Genomic DNA, 19,772 nt, shown 5'->3' on the forward strand with positions numbered 1-19,772 from the left:
GCCATTTATTTGGTTTACTGTGAATGTCAGCATCAACATCATCCTCATCATGTCATTGACAATGGTGGGAGTTTGGATGCATGAGAATACAGTATTGGTGGCACCATGAGCCCTTCTGTGGGAATGCAATTTGAGGTTCAGCAGTGTTATCCACACTGGATTACCTTTGCTGATGGGCACAGCAACCCGCTTTTGGGTCGTCTTGCAGGCGCTACTTGCCTCACCATCAGAGTTGATGCGCGAGCCATGTGGGGCTAAGGGTAGTGTAGCATTCATTCTTTCGGGCTATGGTACCCAGGACAGAGGCGGCGGATGAAATCGTGGGCAGTTCGTATCTGGCAATACCACTGTAAAGATATGCAAAATAGCTATGAAATCCATGGCCTAAGGGCCTGGCTCTGGTGCCTGCACATACCTGAGGCCAGGCCTGAGCCCTACTAGGCCACCCTCAAAGCCCAGCTGGGCTTGGCCTAAGGAGGCCCGGTCAGGCTTGACCCACGCCTGAGGCTGGGCTTTGCAACTCACTAGGTGTGCATCAATGTATGCAAAGACTGTCAACCAGTCATTGAGAGTGAGATTTTGGCATGTGGCTGTGTGAGCTGCCGGTTATGCAGAGGTTGCTGGGGTGTCATTGACATTCAATTTTTTTGGCTGTCTTTGATAGGGTCATGGGTGGTGGCTTGTCTTGTGGTTTTCGTTTGTCTGCAACCATTGTAGATACTATGTATGTGGAATGAGGTGGAATGAGTTCCTTCACAATGTACATAGCCAGTACACTAAAAAATATTGAACCAAACACAACCCTTGAAGACCCAACCAGCCAAAAGTACTATCCCATAATGCATAATGACCATGCAAGTCTATGCATTATCTGATTTGCATTATGGGACAATTTCTCACTGCCCCCCAGTGGGACCATTCAAAATGTGATGCATTATGAGAAATATGCATTGTGAGCATATGCATTATGAGATAGTCTACTGTAGTTGGTGGCATCAGAAAATTCAACACAACATGTGATGTCTGGATTCGGTAATTTTGGTGATGTCAGCGCTCACTGTCTGTGTTCTGTTTCTTCTGGGCCACAGACCACAAGAACTGTGAAGTGTATGCAAGACATATACACACTATAAATGACTGATTAGTAGTATAATATTAGCACATGCAAGCCTTGTCTACCAACAAGATACTTACTAGTGATTAGTTTGACAACTGATTCAAAATTGTGACCTTTAGACTCTTTAGAGACTCTGGTGGCAATGTATCTTGAATTTCAATTTAAATATCACTGCTTGGTCAGGCTCCTCCCCACCACTGCTGGAGAGGTAAGGGCGGCGGTCTACTAGGGTGGCAGTACAGCACTTAGTAAACCGGAAACATGCGCAAATCTTTCAAACCCAGCCCAACCTTATCCACCCAACCTCTCCACCAGTGGCTGTAAAAAATGTTTGTAAACAAGGTCAGCCACAGTTGCAAAACCCAGAAAGAGACAGTGGAGTCGCAAATATGTAAAAAAAAATACATCGTAAAATATATAGATTGTATAATTGTTCCCAATGTATTGAATTAAATCTATCATGGCTGAGTCATCAGGTGTGTCCACTTGAAGAACGAACAGATCTGCCCATCCCTCCCTTGGTGGTAGTTCTGCTTGGGTATTAAACAGCAACATCTTCCACAACTCTTTGGAACACCTAAGGTCTTCCTTGGAGATGTTGTGCTGCAGTGGGAACATCAGACCTGATGTTAGATGCTTGAGAGATTCTGTTGAACTTTCAATTTTGTGCTCATGAGTTTTCAGGTCTACATCAAAGTTGTCATAGGCATATGTTGCAAGAAGAAATGACACACGAGCAAGGTCTTTGCTGCCCAATGTTTTTGCAGTTTGGTTCTCTCAATTTCCATGTTGGCAAGCCTTGATATCAATGATCCCTCGAGATCCCGTTCCCCAATCTCCTCTCAGTAAGCCTCTTCATCACTGTTGCTATTTTCCACAATGACATCACCATCATGATCTCCCCTGACAGTTACTTTAGATTGTGTTCCCCCAGACAGCATGCTCTCGAGTAAGTTCCATGTTAGTACCAGCACAGATTTCTCCATGATTCTGGCTAACTCGGCCACCCTAAAATCCTCCAGTTGCTTCACCGTAGTGTGTGTCACATCAAAATGAGTTCCACTACCCTTAGCAGCAAGGTTACAAATTTCCCGTGCACAGATGTCCTTTGTAATATCAGTAGCCCATTTTGATGCAGTACTTGAAGTTTGTTTTGTAAGAGCATTAACAATTTCACGTCCATTCAAGAGGATATCTTTTACAGCCAGATGAACACTATATTTTTCACTCGAGAGAAGCACCAGTATAAATTCTGAAGTTGAAATGCCGACGCACTGCAGGGTTTCAAGAATGTCGTCCACCGGGTCAGTTGATGACATATTGATATATATATATTCGTTAGTGATACAATATCTAATCGAACTATTTGCGACTCCGCTGTCTCTTTCTGGGTTTCGCGACTGTGGCTGACCTTGTTTACTATCTGTTCCCATACACTCGGCACCCCCCAGAAGTCGGCACTTTCACAAAACTCTTAACATAGATATCATTCTCTCTCTAATACAATTCATTACGAGGTTGAACAAATACAATTGAAGCAGAATTGAGTGAGATGGTTGAAAGTGCTGAAGTCACGCAGAAATGTCACTTGCCGATATGTGTCGTGACGGAGTTTCAATACTGCACACACCAGTGCCAACTGGTGCTGTGCTGCTGGTCATGGGGCTGGTCCGCATTCGCAAGTCTATCAGCGGTAGACGAGGAAAGCTGCGAGCTTCATCAGACCCTACATATGAGTCGCGGATTCAAGCTGCAATTCAGGGAATTGCAAATGGGCTATACAAATCCATTGCAGCTGCAGCAAAGGAGCAAAATGTGAGTCGTGATTCATCATGTGATTATTCACTCAACTGGTCTAGGTATCACATCAGACACTAAGTGATAGATGCTTGGGAGTGCATAAGCCTCGTCGGCTTGCCCAGGAGAGTCGGCAATTGTTATCCGCTGCACAGGAGGAAACTGTTGTTGACTGGTGCAACCTGGCATCCACATCCGCGACTCCTATCCACCCAGCGAAGTTGCGTGCATCTGTTAAGGAAATAACTGGTCAACTCCCATCACAAAAATGGCATTATTGCTTCATTCGTCGTCATCCATCCCTCCGTATATCTCAAGCAAGTGGACTGGATCCAAAATGTGCTTGAAATTTCAACAAGGATACCATTGGGGAGTTTTTTGAGATGCAGAAGAAACTTGATGACAACTATAATAAAATTCCACCAGAGCATCATTGGAATATGGATGAGAAAGGGAATCAGATGGGCGGGGGAAGGAAAAATACTGGGATGAAATTCATTTTTTCTGCAGAAGATTCAGATTGTTATCGGGTCCATAGTGATAATCTAGAGCTCGTAACTATTATTGAGTGTGTCTCCACTGCTGGTGCTAAGATGCCACCATGGTTTGTCCTTTCAGAAGGTCCAGCCCCAGATATTCGAGATCTGAAAGATAAAGTGGGCGGGTAAGTACTTATCAAAGCATAGCATTATGCTCTACTAATCCTGTGATCTCCTTGGACAGTGTTTCTTTCTCTCCGACAGGATGGACAGATCACGAGATTGCAGATTATTGGTTCAGGAACCACTTTGTTCCTACAGCGGAGAAACACTGTGTGGATCCTGAGAAGCCAATTGTTCTGACTGTTGATGGTCATAGTTCGCATGAACAAAGAGCTATCCAAAGGGCAGCTTATGATAATGGTGTCATAATCCACGCCTTTCCATCAAAAACCACGCACAAAATTCAACCATTGGATGTGGGCATGTTTTCATCTGTCCAGCGTCCTTGGACCAAACATTGTGACAAGTGCCTTGCTGACGGGGTTGAAATTGATCGCTATAATTTTATTCATGAATACATGGCCATTCACCATGTCATCACTCCAGAACTTGTCCAGAAAGCATTTAAAAAAACTGGTATCTATCCTCTCAATCTGTCAGTCTTCACAGACAAGGATTTCGCACCAAGCTTGGTTTATCAAACTACCACACATCTTCCTCCATCATATCCTGCTGACATCCCTTCTTCTCCAATGGCAGCTCCCTCTGATGTTGATGAAGTTGACAAGTTGATGAGACTGGACGACAGTGAAGAAGAGGATTCAGAGGATGACACCGATTTTTTTCCCATGGCTGATGATGAACATGACTTGGACTCTGAGAGCTCCGACTCAGAGTCAGAGGAAGAGGAAGAAGATGCGCAGCCCTCTCGTAACGACACCCGCATCACCCGCTCAACATCACTAGTATCAGGCTCCATCCCACATCCAGTTATCCCCACGTATAATCAGGCGATGATGTTGACGAAGGAGGAACTGTGGTACGAGCTCCAGCACATGTATGAGCAAAATGGGGCATTAGTCCAGACAACCCAGATCCTGACCGCCCAGCTCGATGCTACAAATGCACACTGTACAATGGCGCAGCGGGCATTGGCTCAGTCTTGACTGGAGCTAGAGAATGTCAAGAAAAAGAAGCAGCCGAGGAAATCTGTCAAGTTACGGGCCTGTTTCGACACACCCAGAGCTCGAGGAGGACTTCAACAAAGCAGAGGAAGAACGGCGTGAAAAAGACAAGGCTGACGTGGAGAAACAAGCCAAAAAGAAGACGGAAGATGAAGTCCACCATGCTCAGATTGAACATGATATTGAGTCGAAGACATTTGACGCACTCTCAACACTCCGGCGCAAGGATGATTTTATCACACTCACTGGCGCTCTCAAGATTTTGAGAGATGGAACAGTTGAGGAACTCAGGACTAGAATCAAAGAGTTTCTTGCTGACGCCACAAATCAGCACTTTGCTGACAATCCACGTTTTGCTGCACTCTTCCAGACGGGAAAAACATGTTCGAAGAATTTGGCCACTGCATCATCAACCGGACAGGCCAGTAGTAGCACCTCCAAGTCACAGGTCAATGGCGTCGCCACCTCATCCAACACCTCTGGTAATCATTTTTTCACTGTGCCCACACATTCTTTCAATTCAGCTTATCCTCCACATTTTACCAATCAGCCATATTTTCCTCAATTCTATGCTAATCCAGCTCTCTATGCACCATCTTACTCTACAACACAGCATAACTTTAATCCATCCGGCAGTCCAATTGCATCATCATCGAACTTAGATAGACAACCTCAGCATCCACATAATGTACATGGTCTCCCTACACATCCCCCGCAATTTTACAACTACAGCACTAATCACAGTCACCCTTGCACTTAGACTCTACTAGTAAATATTGTACTTGCTTGCTTAGTACACCAAATACTAACTGACCTTGCGCTCTTGCTTGACCGCCGAGCTGACTTTGAAACCAGCCTATGTGACATGTCGTGACTTACAGTGACATTTGCATGACTGCCGACTTCTGGGGGTGCCGAGTGTATGGGAACAGATAGTACAAACATTTTGTTCCAGCCGCTGGTGGAGAGGTTGGGTGGATAAGGTTGGGCTGGGTTTGAAAGATTTGCGCATGTTTCCGGTTTACTAAGCGTTGTACTACTGCCTAGTAGACCGCCCTTACCTCTCCAGCAGTGGTGGGGAGGAGCCTGCTGCTTGGTTGGATTCGTTTGCTGCCTGAGACTTGCCACGACGCCAGTAATTTAGACTCTTGGTGCACCCGGGCCACCGGGACAATTGCTCGGTTGTCCTTGCAGCTGCCACGTGTCTGTGTTCAGTACAACTTGGTCGTTTTCCCCATGAACCAGCCGCCAGGACAGTGCTAAAGTCCCACAGGCGAAATCACCGTCTTTTTTATACGAACCTGTGACCATGCCATACACCGTCTACCAGGGAAGACTGCAACTCCGAGTACAGTGTTTTCACGATCTTCGAATGCTCAAAACATTTAATGGGCGAGGTGGTCGGAATGGTCGTCTGCGTTGCTTCCGCCATTTGGATTTGATGGTACCGAGCATGATTGGGGACTGTGGGTATTTCTCTAAACTGCGCAGTGGAGCTCTCAGCGCTCAATTACCTCATTGAACGCCCTGGCCACAAGGTTGTTCGTTCCAAACCTCCATCGTTGCAAGTCTGTAGCCAGGTTACTGATACGTCTTAATCGACAATATAACTCCCGTGGCCATTGTAAAGGGTCTAACTTGTGCCGCAGCAGTTTTTGACGCACGCTGCGGGCCACATCTGAGAGAGTGTAAGTGTTCGCCACCTCATAGTTCACCGCCGACTTCTAACTAATGGCATTAGTGCCGCAATCGCCTTCGGTCTGTAGGCTGGATGGATTATGTCCTGTTCGCGTTGGGATGCTAGTTCAACATACATAGAACATCCGGATGGTCGCATCTAGGGTACGTCATCCACCTTCTGTCACGAAAATGGCATGCATTCAGCTTATTGTTCTGCGCCTCGTTCACGTCGTCAATTATTGAGGTCTGGTGCAGCGGAAGAGTCTCGCTTCTCGTCGAACAAGCGGCATGCATAAAGATATATCGATAAAGTTTGAATTCATACGTGAGACTTGCCGCGCCATTCTAATAATAACACTACTTCTACTACTGCCAGTGCTTGTTATCTCTAAGTTGCCATCGGACAACGGAGAGTGCCCTCAACCTCTCCAGCCTAGTGGTGGGAAGGAGTCTTGGCGTGCAACTCCTTGGCCCTACCTCATGACCAGCTGCCTTAACAATGGGTATCACAACATTGTATTGCGCCGATCAATGAACTTTGATCCCACGTCACGCGAAACAGGCGGCTGGTGACCACGGACGAGACTCTTCGTGTGGCAGAAAATACTTGATGGAATATTTTCAAGAGCCGGGCATTGCTTCAACATTCACACACCTGTGTTTAAAGAGTTTCGGGTCAGAACCTTGCTGCAACAGGCTGAACCATAGGTGTGGTCGCCGAGAACGTGTAGCGTTGATTGACGTGGAAGATTGACGTGGAAGCCATATGAAACAATGAACATCTTCGCTACCTTTTCCGTTAGTGAGCATCAGCTATACCGGTCATCCTGACATCCTTCTCCACGTTTATTTTAGGGTTGTTTAATTGATTGGTCCCACAGTTGTCCAGTCTCGACTGGAATGTACGCGGACGAAATGGTCTATAGGAAGCTTGGTGCCACAGGGTTCGAACTTATTCGGTTTGGGTTACTCGTCCTCGTAATTACACCGCTCCTGCTTACTTATAAGTAAGAGGACTGCAAGGGGTAACCATGAGGATATCACTCGCACTCCAGTGCTCTTGGCATGTCCGACACAAGCCAGTCTCCTGCATCCGCGACTAACGACAGTCTAGAAGACTCCGCGTCTCTGACACCGACATTACAAGGCGAACACACCCTAAAACTCGTCGATGTTCCAGTCCAGTGCAATTTTGAGCAGCCGTATAGCAATGACACTGTCTTGATCGTTGACTGGGACGGTCCAAATGACTCCCAGAATCCTAAAAAGTGCGTTGCATGGGCAGAGCAGGATGTTTCTTATAGTTCTGCACAGCTGGAGCGCGAACCGCAAATGGGCTGCGACCCTGATTGTAGCATCGTTTTCTTTTATGAGTCCAGTTTCTTCCTCCATGATCGCTCCCGCGACTGGCCAAGTGGCTTCTACATTCGGGATTGACAACGACGCCATAAATGCACTCACAACATCAATCTTTGTGCTTGCGTACGGTAGGCAAATTTGACGGATGCTAGAGACCTAACTGATCTACAGAATCACATACCAGCGTTCGGGCCCTTGTTTGTGGGCCCAATGAGTGAGATTTACGGTCGCTCACGCGTGTTGCAATTGTCAAATTTATGGTATCTTGGTATGTGATCTTTAAAAGCTGCTCTATACCATTCTTGAATCGAAATGATAGCATGGAATCTTGCTTGTGGATTTGCACAGACAGAATCCCAGCTTCTTGCCTTCCGATTCCTTGCTGGCCTTGGAGGCAGCGCGCCATTATCTGTAAGGTTAAACATCGTTGACTACAAGTATTTGATCTGACTGGTTTTCCTCTTCAGATTGGCGGCGGTGTTCTTGGTGATTGCTGGCGACCAGAAGAAAGAGGAAGAGCGCTCGCTCTTTACTCTCTAGCGCCGATGTTGGGAGCTGGCATAGGGCCTCTCACAGGTGCCTGGTTGGTGGCTGTTCCAAGTCCAATGACCCTATCTGAATCCTCTGCAGGATTGCCGAACGCTCTACCTGGCGATGGGTGGTATGTGATTCCTCCACCAATCGTGGATCGCTACTATTTCTCCGATAGTTTTGGTCTACATCGATTATTGATGCAGCTGTTCAAATTCTCGGAGTTTTCTTACTCCAAGAGAGTGAGCCATTGACCGGTCGCGACTTATTCATTTTTATTGACTTTGTCTAGCTTACGCGCCCCTTTTGTTGGAAAGGAAAGCAGAGCGCATTCGCAGATCGATGGATGCCGAAAAAGCGCCGTACAGAGAAATCCGCACGGTTTTCGATGGTCAAGATCGCTCGTAAGTCATATATAATTCCACCGAGATAACATTTAATGAAGATATATTCTATAGCTGGCAGACAATCATGGGCAAAGCACTCGTTCGCCCTTTCGCGCTCTTTTTCCGCGAACCGATCGTGCAGATACTCGGTGTTTACATGGCGTACTTATACGGGACACATTATCGCAAGTCATTTTTGTTTTCCGTGGATGTGCTCTAACAAAGTCCACCTCAGTCTTTCTGACGACCATACCATCGATATTTCAGGGTGTATACCAGCAGCCAGTAGGAATTGCCGGCCTTCATTACATCGCACTTGGCGCAGGGTTGATGGTGGCGGCACAAGTAAACGCGAGAACGCTGGACAAGGTTTATGTTTATTTCAAGAACAAGAATGGTGGAGTTGGAAAGCCGGAATTCAGATTGCGTTCGTCATGAATATTTTCTCTTCTTCCTTGAGCGTTAAATGCGTCATTAGTTGCCATGTTTCCCGGAACTCTGCTACTTCCAATAGGGTGTTTGATTGCAGGCTGGACTGCTCAAGCTCGTACTCATTGGATATTTCCAGATATAGTTAGTTTTACTCTGTTAAGCCGTTTATCTACTGACACTTCGACAGGGCATCTTGCTTGTAGGAGCAGGCTCCTTTATCAGTTTCCAGTGTATACAGGCCTACGTTGTTGATTGCTTTACGCTTCATGCCGCTTCCGGTACACTTTTTCTTGCGTTCCATCGCATCTATCTCACGCCTTCTGTGTTCAGCGCTGGCCGCCGTCTGCTGCCTGCGGTCACTAGCAGGCTTCGGATTTCCCTTATTCGCTCCAGCAATGTATGGCGCACTCGGTTTCGGCAAGGGAGATACCATTCTTGCAGCCGTAGCAATCGTGATTGGCTGTCCCGCGTACGTCTCCGTTCTTAAACTTTCCATCATCATCCTTACTGATTGTGCCTGCAGACCCTGGATATTTTGGTATTATGGGGAGCGAATACGCAACGGCAGTCGATATGCGCAATCGTGATTAGTAAACCTAGGTGCGCGTTGTATGATAGACGTTTCGCATGCCCATCGTGTGTATCATATTTTCCCTGTTCCATACCTGCCATAAGATTATTTATTGTCTTGTTTTGACATAACTTTGATGTTGTATATACCAAACGATTGTGTAGACAATAAAATGTAGACACGTTCAAATTCGCCTTTATTCGCACACCCCAGGCTATGGTGAGCCTATAGTGACATACTAAACAACACATCATCCCATTCCTAGGCTATTACCTGCAGTGCCGTCTGTTGTACAATTTGGGGGTTGATTCGGGGTTGCACTCGCGAAAGAAGTTGGGAATTCTACCCCGAAGCGATGGGGTCTGGAGCAGGGTGCCGGGGTCCTGGTACAGTGGCTGGAGTCCTGGTCGTAGTCCTCTGCATGTCAGTAGCAAGCTTCAGCCTACCTGCTGCCTGCCGCCTTCAGTTATTTCTTTTCCCCACCCACCACTCCCTTTGAAATTCCTTCGCTGTCGCTTGGATCCTTGCAGCCTACATTATAACTTCCCACCTGATACTCTTGGTACTTAGCTACCTAATCACCTTCCTACTACTACTACTACTGGGGTCCGGGTAGTCGGTACCCGAACCTGCTGGGTCTGGGGCTGCGAGGTGGCCCACCTGCCCTCGCAGCTCGGCTTACTCAGGCTCACTCTTGCACAGATCAGGGGCGCTATCGGGGCCGGATTGCCCCTTCGGAGCTTCCGCCCGGAGCGCTCTTCGTTTATTCTTCGCCTGTACCTTGTTGGCTATTCTAATTAGGCATTAACGCCGGCCTGTATTTGCTTAAAATTACTTGCCAGTAGTTGATTCTCTTTGATTCTGTTCGAATTCTCAGCTGACAGCAGCGGCATGCGGCCATAGCGGTGAATGAACCATGTCACGCAAAACTGGGGACAACGGACGAAATTACTGCTGGGCTGCGGAAAATACAGTTGACGGGATATTAGTCCCAAGGGACAGGCTTACCTCAATTCACACACCAGCTGATACTCAAAGGGTTTCGGGTCAGATCCTTGCTGCAAGCCTTTTTCAGCGGTGTCCACGTCGGTGAGTGTCGGTCATGTATCAGCGGTTTGTCATTGGTTTTGGTTATCATGATATGCTTCTTCGCGGAACATATAATCATGATTCCGAGTCCCGATACTCAGATACTACTTAATAGGAATACTGGAATGCCCGTGGACGACAGGGTCGATAGAAAACGCTGGGATGGGGCTACTTGTCCCCGTAATTACACGGCTCTTATTTTTGCCTATAAGTAAGAGGTTAGGAAGATGTGAGGACATCACTTGCACTCCGTGACCTCGACATGTCCGGCACAAAACAGTCCCCTACGTCAATGACTGACGATAGTCTAGTGTCTCTGACACTGCCAACCTTACAACGTGGTCACGCGCCACAACTCATTGATGTTCCAGTCCAGTTCAATTTTGAGAAGCCGTATAGCAATGACACTGTCTTGATCGTTGACTGGGACGGTCCAAATGACTCCCAGAATCCTAAAAAGTGCGTCGCGCGGACAGCGTAGCATGTTTCTTACAGTTCCGCACAGTTGGAGCTTAAAACGCAAATGGGCTGCGACCGCAATCGTAGCATCGTTTTCTTTTATGGGTCCAGTTTCTTCCTCCATGATCGCTCCCGCGACTGGCCAAGTGGCTTCTACATTCGGGATTGACAACGACGTCATAAATGCACTCACAACCTCCATTTTTGTGCTTGCGTTTGGTAGGCGAATTTCACATATGCTAAATACTCTACTGATCTACCAAATCACATACCAGCGTTCGGGCCCTTGTTTGTGGGCCCAATGAGTGAGCTTTACGGCCGGTCACGCGTTTTGCAAGTGGCAAATCTATGGTATCTTGGTATGTGGTCTATACCAGCTGATCTATGTTTTTATCTCGATTCTTGAAATGAATTGGTAGCATGGAATTTTGGATGTGGGTTTGCACAGACAGAATCCCAGCTCCTTGTTTTCCGATTCCTCGCTGGAATGGGAGGCGGGGCGCCCACGTCTGTAAGGTTTAAATTCGTCAACTACAAAATATTCGATCTGAATAGCTTCTCCCCTCAGGTCGGCGGCGGTCTTCTTGGTGATTGCTGGCGACCAGAAGAGAGAGGAAAAGCCTTCGCGTTTTACTCCTTGGCTCCGCTGTTGGGGGCTTCCGTGGGACCGATCACAGGCGCTTGGTTGGTGACTGTTCCGAGCCAAATGATCTTATCTAAATTTTCCCCAGGATTGCCGAACGCTCTAGCTGGAGATGGGTGGTAGGTGGTCCTTCCACCAATCGCGAACCGCTACCTTTTCTTCGATAGTTTTGGTCTACGTCCATTGCTGATGCAGTCATTCAAATCCTTGGAGTGTTTTGCCTTCGAGAGAGTGAGTGATGACTAGCCGCAATTTATTCATCCTTGTTGATTTTTATCTAGCTTACGCGCCTATCTTGTTGGAAAGGAAAGCAGAGCGCATCCGCAGATCGATGGATGCCGAAAAAGTGCCTTACGGAGAAATCCGCACAGTGTTTGACGGCCAAGATCGCTCGAAAGTCTTTTTACAATTCTAGTGAAATGATATTTGACGAAGATGTTCCATACAGCTGGCATACCATCATGGCCAAAGCACTCATTCGCCCTTTCGCACTCTTTTTCTGCGAACCAATCGTCCAGGTACTCGGCGTTTACATGGCGTACTTATACGGGTCACTTTATAGTAAGTCACCTGTTTTTTTCGGGGATGTGATCTGAAAACATCTCAGTCATTTTGACGACCATACCATCGATCTTTCAGGGTGTATACCAGCAGTCGGTAGGGATCGCCGGCCTTCATTACATCGCGCTGGGCATAGGGTTGGTGGGGGCGTCTTGTTCAAACGCGAGTATACTAGACAAGGTCTATCTTTATTTGAAGAGCAAGAAAGGTGGAGTTGGAAAGCCAGAATTCAGATTGCGTTCGTTATGATTACTTTCTCTTCTTCCTTAATCATCCAACGCGTCGTCAGCTCCTATGTTTCCCGGCACTCTGCTATTTATGATAGGGTGCTTGATTTTAGGCTGGGCTGCACAAGCACAAGCACATTGGATAGTTCCAGATATAGTTAGTTTCGCTTTTAAAATCGTTTCTCCGCTGACGCTTTGACAGGGCATAGTACTTGCGGGAGCAGGCATTACTCTGAATATCCAGTCTGTACACACTTACATTGTTGATTGCTTCACGCTTCACGCAGCTTCCGGTACATTTTTTCTCCTGTACCGTCGCACCTATCTCATGCCTTGTGTTTAGCGCTGGCCGCCGCCTGCTGTCTGCGGGCACTGGCAGGCTTTGGATTTCCGTTATTTGCTCCAGCGATGTACAGCGCACTCGGATTCGGGAAGGGCGATACCATCCTTGCAGTCGCAGCATTCGTGTTAGGCTGTCCCGCGTATGACTCCGTTCTTCTTCCTTCCATTGTCATCCTCGCTGATCGTGCCTGCAGACCCTGGATATTGTGGCGTTATGGGGAGCGAATACGGAACAGCAGTCGATATGCGCATCCGTGATGCAAACATAAATGCACCTCGTATCATCAACGTTTCGCTTGCCCATCATGTATATCATATTTCCTCTGTGCCATTCCAACGACTACGCCATAGCATAGGATTAGTGTCTTGGCATAGATTTTACATTGTATACACCAAACGATTGTGTAGATAATGTATCTAATCAAGGTATTCGCAATATCATATGAATATATTCCTGTGTATCCTTCGCCGCCACAAAACATGCATAGGTCTAAGTATTAATTAAGGCTAAGCCAGAATTACAGATACCATAGGATAGCGGTGATTGAATGCATGTGTAATGCCAAACAACATATAAACATCAGTGCCATGCCCTCATTCGATGTCCCTCAGCGCCTCACTCTCGGGTTTGCATAGATTCATTTCCAGAGTTATCGTGGCATCCGCGTCCTTTTGCCCTTCCGACCCCCTGGATTGGGCGGTCTATAGCCTCTTGCTTGCCCGTTTACTCAGGGCATCCGTCAGCGAGGTAAAGACAGGGACCGAGAAGCGGTGTGCCTTTGTGCGAGATGTACGCGACCCACGCAAGGACAAAGCTCGCGCGATGCTCTTCCTCCTTGATATTTTTTCCACCTCAGGTACGTTCTCCTTGAAATATTCTCCTTGCTCAGATGTTTCCCCCGCAGCCGCGCAGGGCTTGCACGGTACCTGATCCACATCAATTACACTGGGGGGCTTCACAGAACGCTCTGGTGTGGCACAAACTGCGAACGAGATGCGTCGTGTTGGCAAAGTCTCGTGAGTGCGCGGGTGGTGTTGTAGAATAGGCGTTGGAAACACGGGCTGTGTAATAACGTTGACGAGGGTTTCCGTGCTATCATTTCCTATCAGAATGACAGGCCCCAAGGTTGTATCCAGGCCGAGAGACGCGGGCGGGAGCATTGGTGATTGGGGGATGATGGGAGGTATTGAGTAGAATGTTGGAGACTCCGGCGTAAACTGGAGTGGCGTAGGTTTGCGCTCTGGAGGGGTTTCGAGGACGAAACCCTCTGGAATGAGATGCCCTCTTCTCTCATGACGAGTGAAATGAAGAACATTGGAGAACGAAATCCAGAAGATCATGACCGTGACTGGTATACAGTCTATAGATGATGTCCTAAAGGAAGATGGCCTGCACCTATAAGTTTAAAGAAAGAATCACAAGACGGAAGAACCGAAAAGTGTATTAGGACGAGGAAACGGGAGAACCACGACAGCAAACGCAGGCGCAGAAAACACGACTTATGTAGCATTCTCCACTTTTCAGCTAACCTGTGCTATACGTTCCGGTCACTGACATGAGGATACCATCATGATGGGGTTGTTGATCGGGCATTGGCTGTGAACGTTGGGAACAACCATCTGGGCTGATAGTATTACCTGGTAATTGATTGGGCTACCGGTAACTTACTCAAGGTACAGGCTAGTACAGGACGGTAGGAGGAGATCCGAGTTGACATCCGCTAAGTCGTGAGGCTATGTCGCGGTACCGGTACCAGTGCGAATCTACTCGTTTAAAGCTAAAAATAAATGGATGAACTTCTTGACAACCACGTTGCGTCAGTGGGCATGAAAGAGCATGTGAGAATTTGGGAGACTATCTGGCAGTGGTACGATATTTCACTGGGAAAAATACAAGTCAGGATGATGACAGCTCCTAGACTCTAGAACTACCCCAGGTTCGGTGTCCTTTGACGTGGTCAGCCGTCGCTAGACTATCCAGAGTAGTCCAAAGGCAGGTCCTTTCATGGATCACTGTGAGATTGTTGTGCCAAATTCAAGATCCGCGATTATCAACAGAGCCGCCTAATTCGGAAGGTATAGTAGTTGAAGTAGTACCTTAGACAAACCTTACTTAAATTGCATTCTCATAGCAATTCCAATCAAGATGAAACGCTTTAATTGACACATAGGCTTGCGCGTCTTTGTGTGAACGACCGACTGGAAGCGAGATAGAAGAGGGAGTGATTGGAAGTGGGTGTGCTGAGCTACGGGGCGGTACGGAGGTTTGAGTAATGCTGACGAGAGATCACAGCTACGTTTCTATGCTTGGTCTGGATACAGTTCTCTGGGGTGGAATACGAAGGATATCAGGCGCAGGGGGACGGACGTTCTGAGCGTTCAAGGGCCGAGTCTCGGTCTGCGGGAAGGAGCTCTGGACCGCAAGAAGACACCAGTGGCCAGACCATATCAAAACACGCTGATGAGGCGGGTAAACCAACGCCAACGACCGCTACAAGGTGAATAGCACTTGGTTCGCCTAAGCTGTTCAAATAAAGAAAGAAAGAAGGGTAATATATGATATAGCAGGTAGTGAAAACGATAGCCCATTCGGTTCCAGAATAAACAGGCCTACTCACCTATTAATGACCACACACCATACGCTAATGAAGCATATAGTCGTGGACGTTCAAGTTCTATGGATACAGATCATCGTGACGATTGAAATGCGCTTGCTTCGCTGGCACTTGACAAGTTGACCTGCATTGAACCATTGAATCCAGATCAAGTATCACAAAGACAAGCAAACGGCAAGGACTCCTCCCATGAGGGGGTGAGTTTTAGCTTCGATATGTAGCAGTCGGACAAGGTGTTGGGACATATTAACAGGTTAGAGGTTGATGCCATTCGAATTAGTAACTCCGACTTTACAGTGGGCGCTTATTGACTGCTTACGGCAACTTGTTTGTAATCTAGTCTTACAGTGTACGACGACTTTTAAAAAGTTACTCATGTTCAAATTTACGAACTTCAGGTGTAGTCAACTATAGTTTAAACTATCGCAACCATGCGATGCAGATACAATGAAACTGGCATTAATGGTGACAGTCTTTCTGTAACCTATCCTCCCTTTGTCTGACACTCCCTTTCACGCCGAATCAAGGTCTCGCATCTTTGTTTTAAAGCAGCAACCACCTATTTGCTTGCTTTGACATCTGAGAACAATCTCCACAGGTATTTTGACCGAAGGATGAGGATAAACATCAACAGCGCTCTTCCGTCTCTCTTACGTGCCAGTTTCCATTCATCAGGCAGAACCACTCACTTCCGGTATCGATAATATCACCATATGCGTGTAAGACTTCCTGGGGTTGGCCACGCTGCCTCACAGGTAGATATTGCATCAGCTGTCTCATCACGATCAACTCCTTCTCTCAATGATAAGGATGAGGGACACCAGCCCATCGTCAATCCTGCATCAGCACCGCCTATCACAAGCACGGATTCACATCTCTTCTACAATCCCTCAGACGTCACAACGCCAGCCCTAATTGATGATTGTGGCACCAACGATAAGCGTATCCTCCACTATTCTTCCTGACCAACTGCTCGAGGTCTCGCCTGGTAGCAAAAACTCATCCACTCAGAGTTTACCGTCAATTATTACCCCAGCGTTGTTACAGCCTGCACTTCAGGATTTATCTCCGCTTAAGAGAATACCAATGGGAGGTACTCTGCTGCTGCAAAGGGCAAGGGGAAAGCTCTGCCAGAAGAGCAACCTTCCTCTGGAAAAGGTTCAGCTGAACCTCAGTTCGCTAGGTCCACTGGAAGAGCTGAATGATGAAGATCTATTATATCCATCCCCCGAGTTTTCCGTGAGTCGTGGTGCTCCGTCCAATCATTGCATGTCATGACTTCCAGCTTCCAGTCGACCGAGCAATGGGTTGCACACACTCGGTCTATTCTCCAGGATTATGCCAACAGGCAAATTGCTCTGCCGCTTGGTCGGAGGGTTAATATATCGGTAAGTTCTTTCTGTTCATGTCACATAAACACGCATCTGACGGTTCTCCAGCTTAATGAGCCCTCTCAATTCATACAGGGGGCCATGGAGTTGCTTGCCAATCGCGATCACCCCCAAGAACCCCCTATTGAACCATCTCGTCAACTTGGTCCCCAGCTGCTCGACAATTTCACGGATGTGCACAGGTGGGCTACGGAATACTTTCGTGCGCGTTTTGGCATGTCAACTGCGGGAAGCGATATACCTGTGGTAAGAACCATGATAAAGAGTATCGAGAGCTTCGGACGTGACTGCTCCCTCTAGCTTTTGACGATCATTACGAACACTTTCTATGAAGCCCACACCCAGCTTATGGATAGTATAGCAAGTGCGGCAATTGATAACATGCGCGATCGTGGAGCTGCCAACCTTGATATTGAGGATTTTGCTTTTGGATATGGTTGCGTGGCTCGTTCAGCACTCTAAATGTCCTTCTGACCTTCTTTCCGTCAGACTTCAAAATGAGCCACGACTTGCCTTTTGCTGCTGGAGTCCTGCTTTCGTATTCACGATACCCTTGAGCGACACCGGCGTGAGTTTTCTCTGAGATAACGATTTTGGGTCGGCGATTTATTTCCTTGGATTACAGCTCGGTCACCAGTGGAAATTCCGATAAACCTTACGGTGACAACGAGATCTGGCAGACAAATCAAGCTTTCTAAGCAAGCGCAAGCAGCAGCGCAAGTAGAACGTGAGAAGCAGACCAAATCTCGCCAGCGCAAGAAAGAAAAGGCGAAGAAACAGCAGCAGGGATCAACTTCGTCACTCGAAACACCCAAGCTCGTTTCTGAAGCGAAGAAGGAAACGACGCCCGACCCTGCTACAACAAGTGCGGCAGGTGCGCACTCCCACCGCCACTGTTTATCATACGCCTAACTATCGAACGCCTAACCCTGCGAGCTCGATGGAGATGGGGCCGAATGTATACGTGTTTTCTGGCGCAAAGTGTCCCACGTGTGGCAGAGTCATGCCTCGTCGCACTGATCCCTCTGACCCTGATTCGGCATCTCAGTCTCTGTCCACAGCTAGCCCAAACACTTCGAGTTCGCAATGGGCGACCACTCTCCCTGCTGTTAGTTCGAATTTGAGGGTAGCGCCCATTACCGCGCAGGTGCCTCCCCCGGCTGTGCCGCTGCCCACCGGACTTCCCGCCTCCGCACTCCACGTACCATCGACACAGCCAACTTCCGACCCTGCCGCACACACGAATTCCTCCTCCCAAGCGATGCCAGTTGCCCCGGATGTCCTCGCTGGTACCGCACGGTCTGCACCAGCGTCGGTGGCAACGATCGTCACTTCCAGATACCAGAACCTAGCACAAGCCACAGAAACCACTGTAAGAGGGGGTCGTCGCATTATACGTGTTAGGGGTAGTGGAGCGCGTGGCCGAGGTGGTAAGGCGTCGGCTCCCCTTACTATCATTATACCCGCCCGTCCGCGCCCTGTCGCCCCTGTGTCTACGGCGAATGCAACTGCGAATGCGTCAACACAAGCCATAGCCCCCAGTGATGCTGTAAGGTCTTATCCTTCGGGCGGATCTGGTGGAGGCCCTGGTACTACGTTCACACACACGGCGAATCCTGTCCCAACTACTGCGTCGGCAGAAAGGCCTGTGTGCACTGAGACTGTGCGAACCGAGCCTGTCAGCACGACCGGTGGTGGCGCTGGTCACGCGGTCATGGTCCCTGGTTCCCCAAGCACGTACTGCCCTCAAAATCACTACCCCCAGACCACCGCCGCGAGAAGCACTGTGGACACTGATATAAATGCAGCTGCGAACATAGCTACGAACAATACTGCAAACAATATGGTAAACACCTCCGGCCCGTACGGCACATACATTCCTGGGCCAATGGTCTCTACTCCTGATTATCATTCTTCTAACACCGCCGCCGCGAAGAATACCACTGCGAACACTGCTACCAGACTCTTGCGGGGAAGGGCGAACGATTTTTCTGACCCAGAGCTTTGGGCAGAACAAGCGTTATCTACAGACAAGTTGCCTGGCTTTAGAGCGGAGGCATCAGGAAGTGTCGCAGCGGCAAATGGCGGTGGAGTCCATACTACGTTGGCGTCGGGTTCTCACGTCGAAACCCGTCAGAGCAAGAAGCGTAAATTGGATGCCAGTGAATAGAGGGACAATTTGGTCTGCTAGATCTGAACTATCGTAAGTTCGAGGTTGTCAGGGGAGCTTACCTGTATCTGCGTATACTATATATTTCCATGGCTTCGACGCCATTCATTCTTTGGAAATTTTGAATGTACACACTAGCATCTATATAGCACAGTTAGTGATGACCCTTCCGCAACATGATCATCTGATTATCGAATGAGGCACCCACCTAAAGTTGATTTGAACCGATAAATTAAGGTCAATATATTTTGGGTAGGGCAACGCCCGAACGGAGGATTCGGACGACAACGGAAAGGAGTGTGTTCCTTAACAGTGATAATCATTCCTACCAGGTCGTTTAACTTGTTACTTGTAAGTTGTAACTGACAGGATGAGGTAAGGTTTTCTGATGGACAAATTAAGAGACCGGCAGAGGTTGCGAATTAATCCCTCTGCCATTCTTAGTATCACCCAACAACTTTAGGCCGGTCACCCGTCTCTTGTCGAGTACAGAATAGCTCTGGATTGAACTATGTATGTCTGACAGGCGTGTACTAGCTAGACTCTATAATCAGGGTCGCTGCGTCACGTTAGGTATGACCATCATCATTACTTAACTCACATGAGTTGTCACGTTCAAGTTCTGTCAAGCTGGAGGTCCGGAAACAGTGCTGTTGCCGGAACTTTCTACGAGTGGAAGATCATTTACCCGCCAGAGATGTAGAGGGAGCACACACTAGCAGTCGTCGGCATTTCC

At 47.9% G+C, this 19,772-nt stretch overlaps 6 protein-coding genes across 6 annotated transcripts; 4 read left to right on the forward strand and 2 right to left on the reverse strand.

Annotated features, from left to right (window-relative positions):
• Positions 1 to 1,672: 1,672 nt before the first annotated feature.
• EDB91DRAFT_1033642 (uncharacterized protein) lies at positions 1,673 to 1,840 on the reverse strand (the record flags this gene model as incomplete). The annotated part of the gene is made up of 1 exon (XM_041312762.1): positions 1,673 to 1,840. A coding segment is annotated over one exon (168 nt), but the record flags the coding sequence as incomplete, so codon positions are not given.
• An 858-nt stretch (positions 1,841 to 2,698) lies between these two features.
• On the forward strand, positions 2,699 to 4,562 carry EDB91DRAFT_1086352 (DDE superfamily endonuclease-domain-containing protein; the record flags this gene model as incomplete). Its single annotated transcript, XM_041316031.1, has 4 exons — positions 2,699 to 2,932; positions 2,977 to 3,147; positions 3,274 to 3,578; positions 3,638 to 4,562. The coding sequence occupies 4 exons, from the start codon at positions 2,699 to 2,701 to the stop codon at positions 4,560 to 4,562; spliced, it is 1,635 nt and encodes a 544-aa protein (XP_041171840.1).
• A 2,763-nt stretch (positions 4,563 to 7,325) lies between these two features.
• On the forward strand, positions 7,326 to 9,555 carry EDB91DRAFT_1061061 (MFS polyamine transporter; the record flags this gene model as incomplete). Its single annotated transcript, XM_041314400.1, has 14 exons — positions 7,326 to 7,528; positions 7,575 to 7,747; positions 7,804 to 7,887; positions 7,939 to 8,030; positions 8,087 to 8,202; positions 8,250 to 8,280; positions 8,329 to 8,392; positions 8,443 to 8,554; positions 8,609 to 8,741; positions 8,762 to 8,963; positions 9,015 to 9,109; positions 9,156 to 9,246; positions 9,299 to 9,437; positions 9,492 to 9,555. 14 exons carry the CDS (start codon positions 7,326 to 7,328, stop codon positions 9,553 to 9,555), a joined length of 1,599 nt encoding a protein of 532 aa, XP_041171841.1.
• A 1,555-nt stretch (positions 9,556 to 11,110) lies between these two features.
• Positions 11,111 to 13,118, forward strand: EDB91DRAFT_1239516 (major facilitator superfamily domain-containing protein; the record flags this gene model as incomplete). The annotated part of the gene is made up of 13 exons (XM_041321864.1): positions 11,111 to 11,306; positions 11,363 to 11,446; positions 11,507 to 11,598; positions 11,656 to 11,771; positions 11,819 to 11,849; positions 11,898 to 11,961; positions 12,012 to 12,102; positions 12,179 to 12,291; positions 12,338 to 12,529; positions 12,617 to 12,675; positions 12,721 to 12,811; positions 12,862 to 13,000; positions 13,055 to 13,118. The coding sequence occupies 13 exons, from the start codon at positions 11,111 to 11,113 to the stop codon at positions 13,116 to 13,118; spliced, it is 1,332 nt and encodes a 443-aa protein (XP_041171842.1).
• Positions 13,119 to 13,340: 222 nt separating this feature from the next.
• EDB91DRAFT_889588 (uncharacterized protein) lies at positions 13,341 to 14,470 on the reverse strand. Its single transcript, XM_041328736.1, has one exon. It carries the CDS (start codon positions 14,199 to 14,201, stop codon positions 13,563 to 13,565), a length of 639 nt encoding a protein of 212 aa, XP_041171843.1. The 5' UTR covers positions 14,202 to 14,470; the 3' UTR covers positions 13,341 to 13,562.
• A 2,279-nt stretch (positions 14,471 to 16,749) lies between these two features.
• On the forward strand, positions 16,750 to 17,423 carry EDB91DRAFT_1061064 (uncharacterized protein; the record flags this gene model as incomplete). Its single annotated transcript, XM_041314401.1, has 4 exons — positions 16,750 to 16,863; positions 16,915 to 17,112; positions 17,167 to 17,302; positions 17,356 to 17,423. The coding sequence occupies 4 exons, from the start codon at positions 16,750 to 16,752 to the stop codon at positions 17,421 to 17,423; spliced, it is 516 nt and encodes a 171-aa protein (XP_041171844.1).
• Positions 17,424 to 19,772: the final 2,349 nt, after the last annotated feature.

The sequence above is a fragment of the Suillus paluster genome (genome assembly GCF_016628075.1).
Source record: "Suillus paluster strain FC165 chromosome Unknown EDB91scaffold_93, whole genome shotgun sequence".
NCBI classification, from domain to species: Eukaryota; Fungi; Basidiomycota; class Agaricomycetes; order Boletales; family Suillaceae; genus Suillus; species Suillus paluster.

Bases quoted from the DNA above. Each gene is read 5' to 3' on its own strand.
- EDB91DRAFT_889588 (XM_041328736.1), bottom strand. From the start codon at position 14,201: ATGATCTTCTGGATTTCGTTCTCCAATGTTCTTCATTTCACTCGTCAT.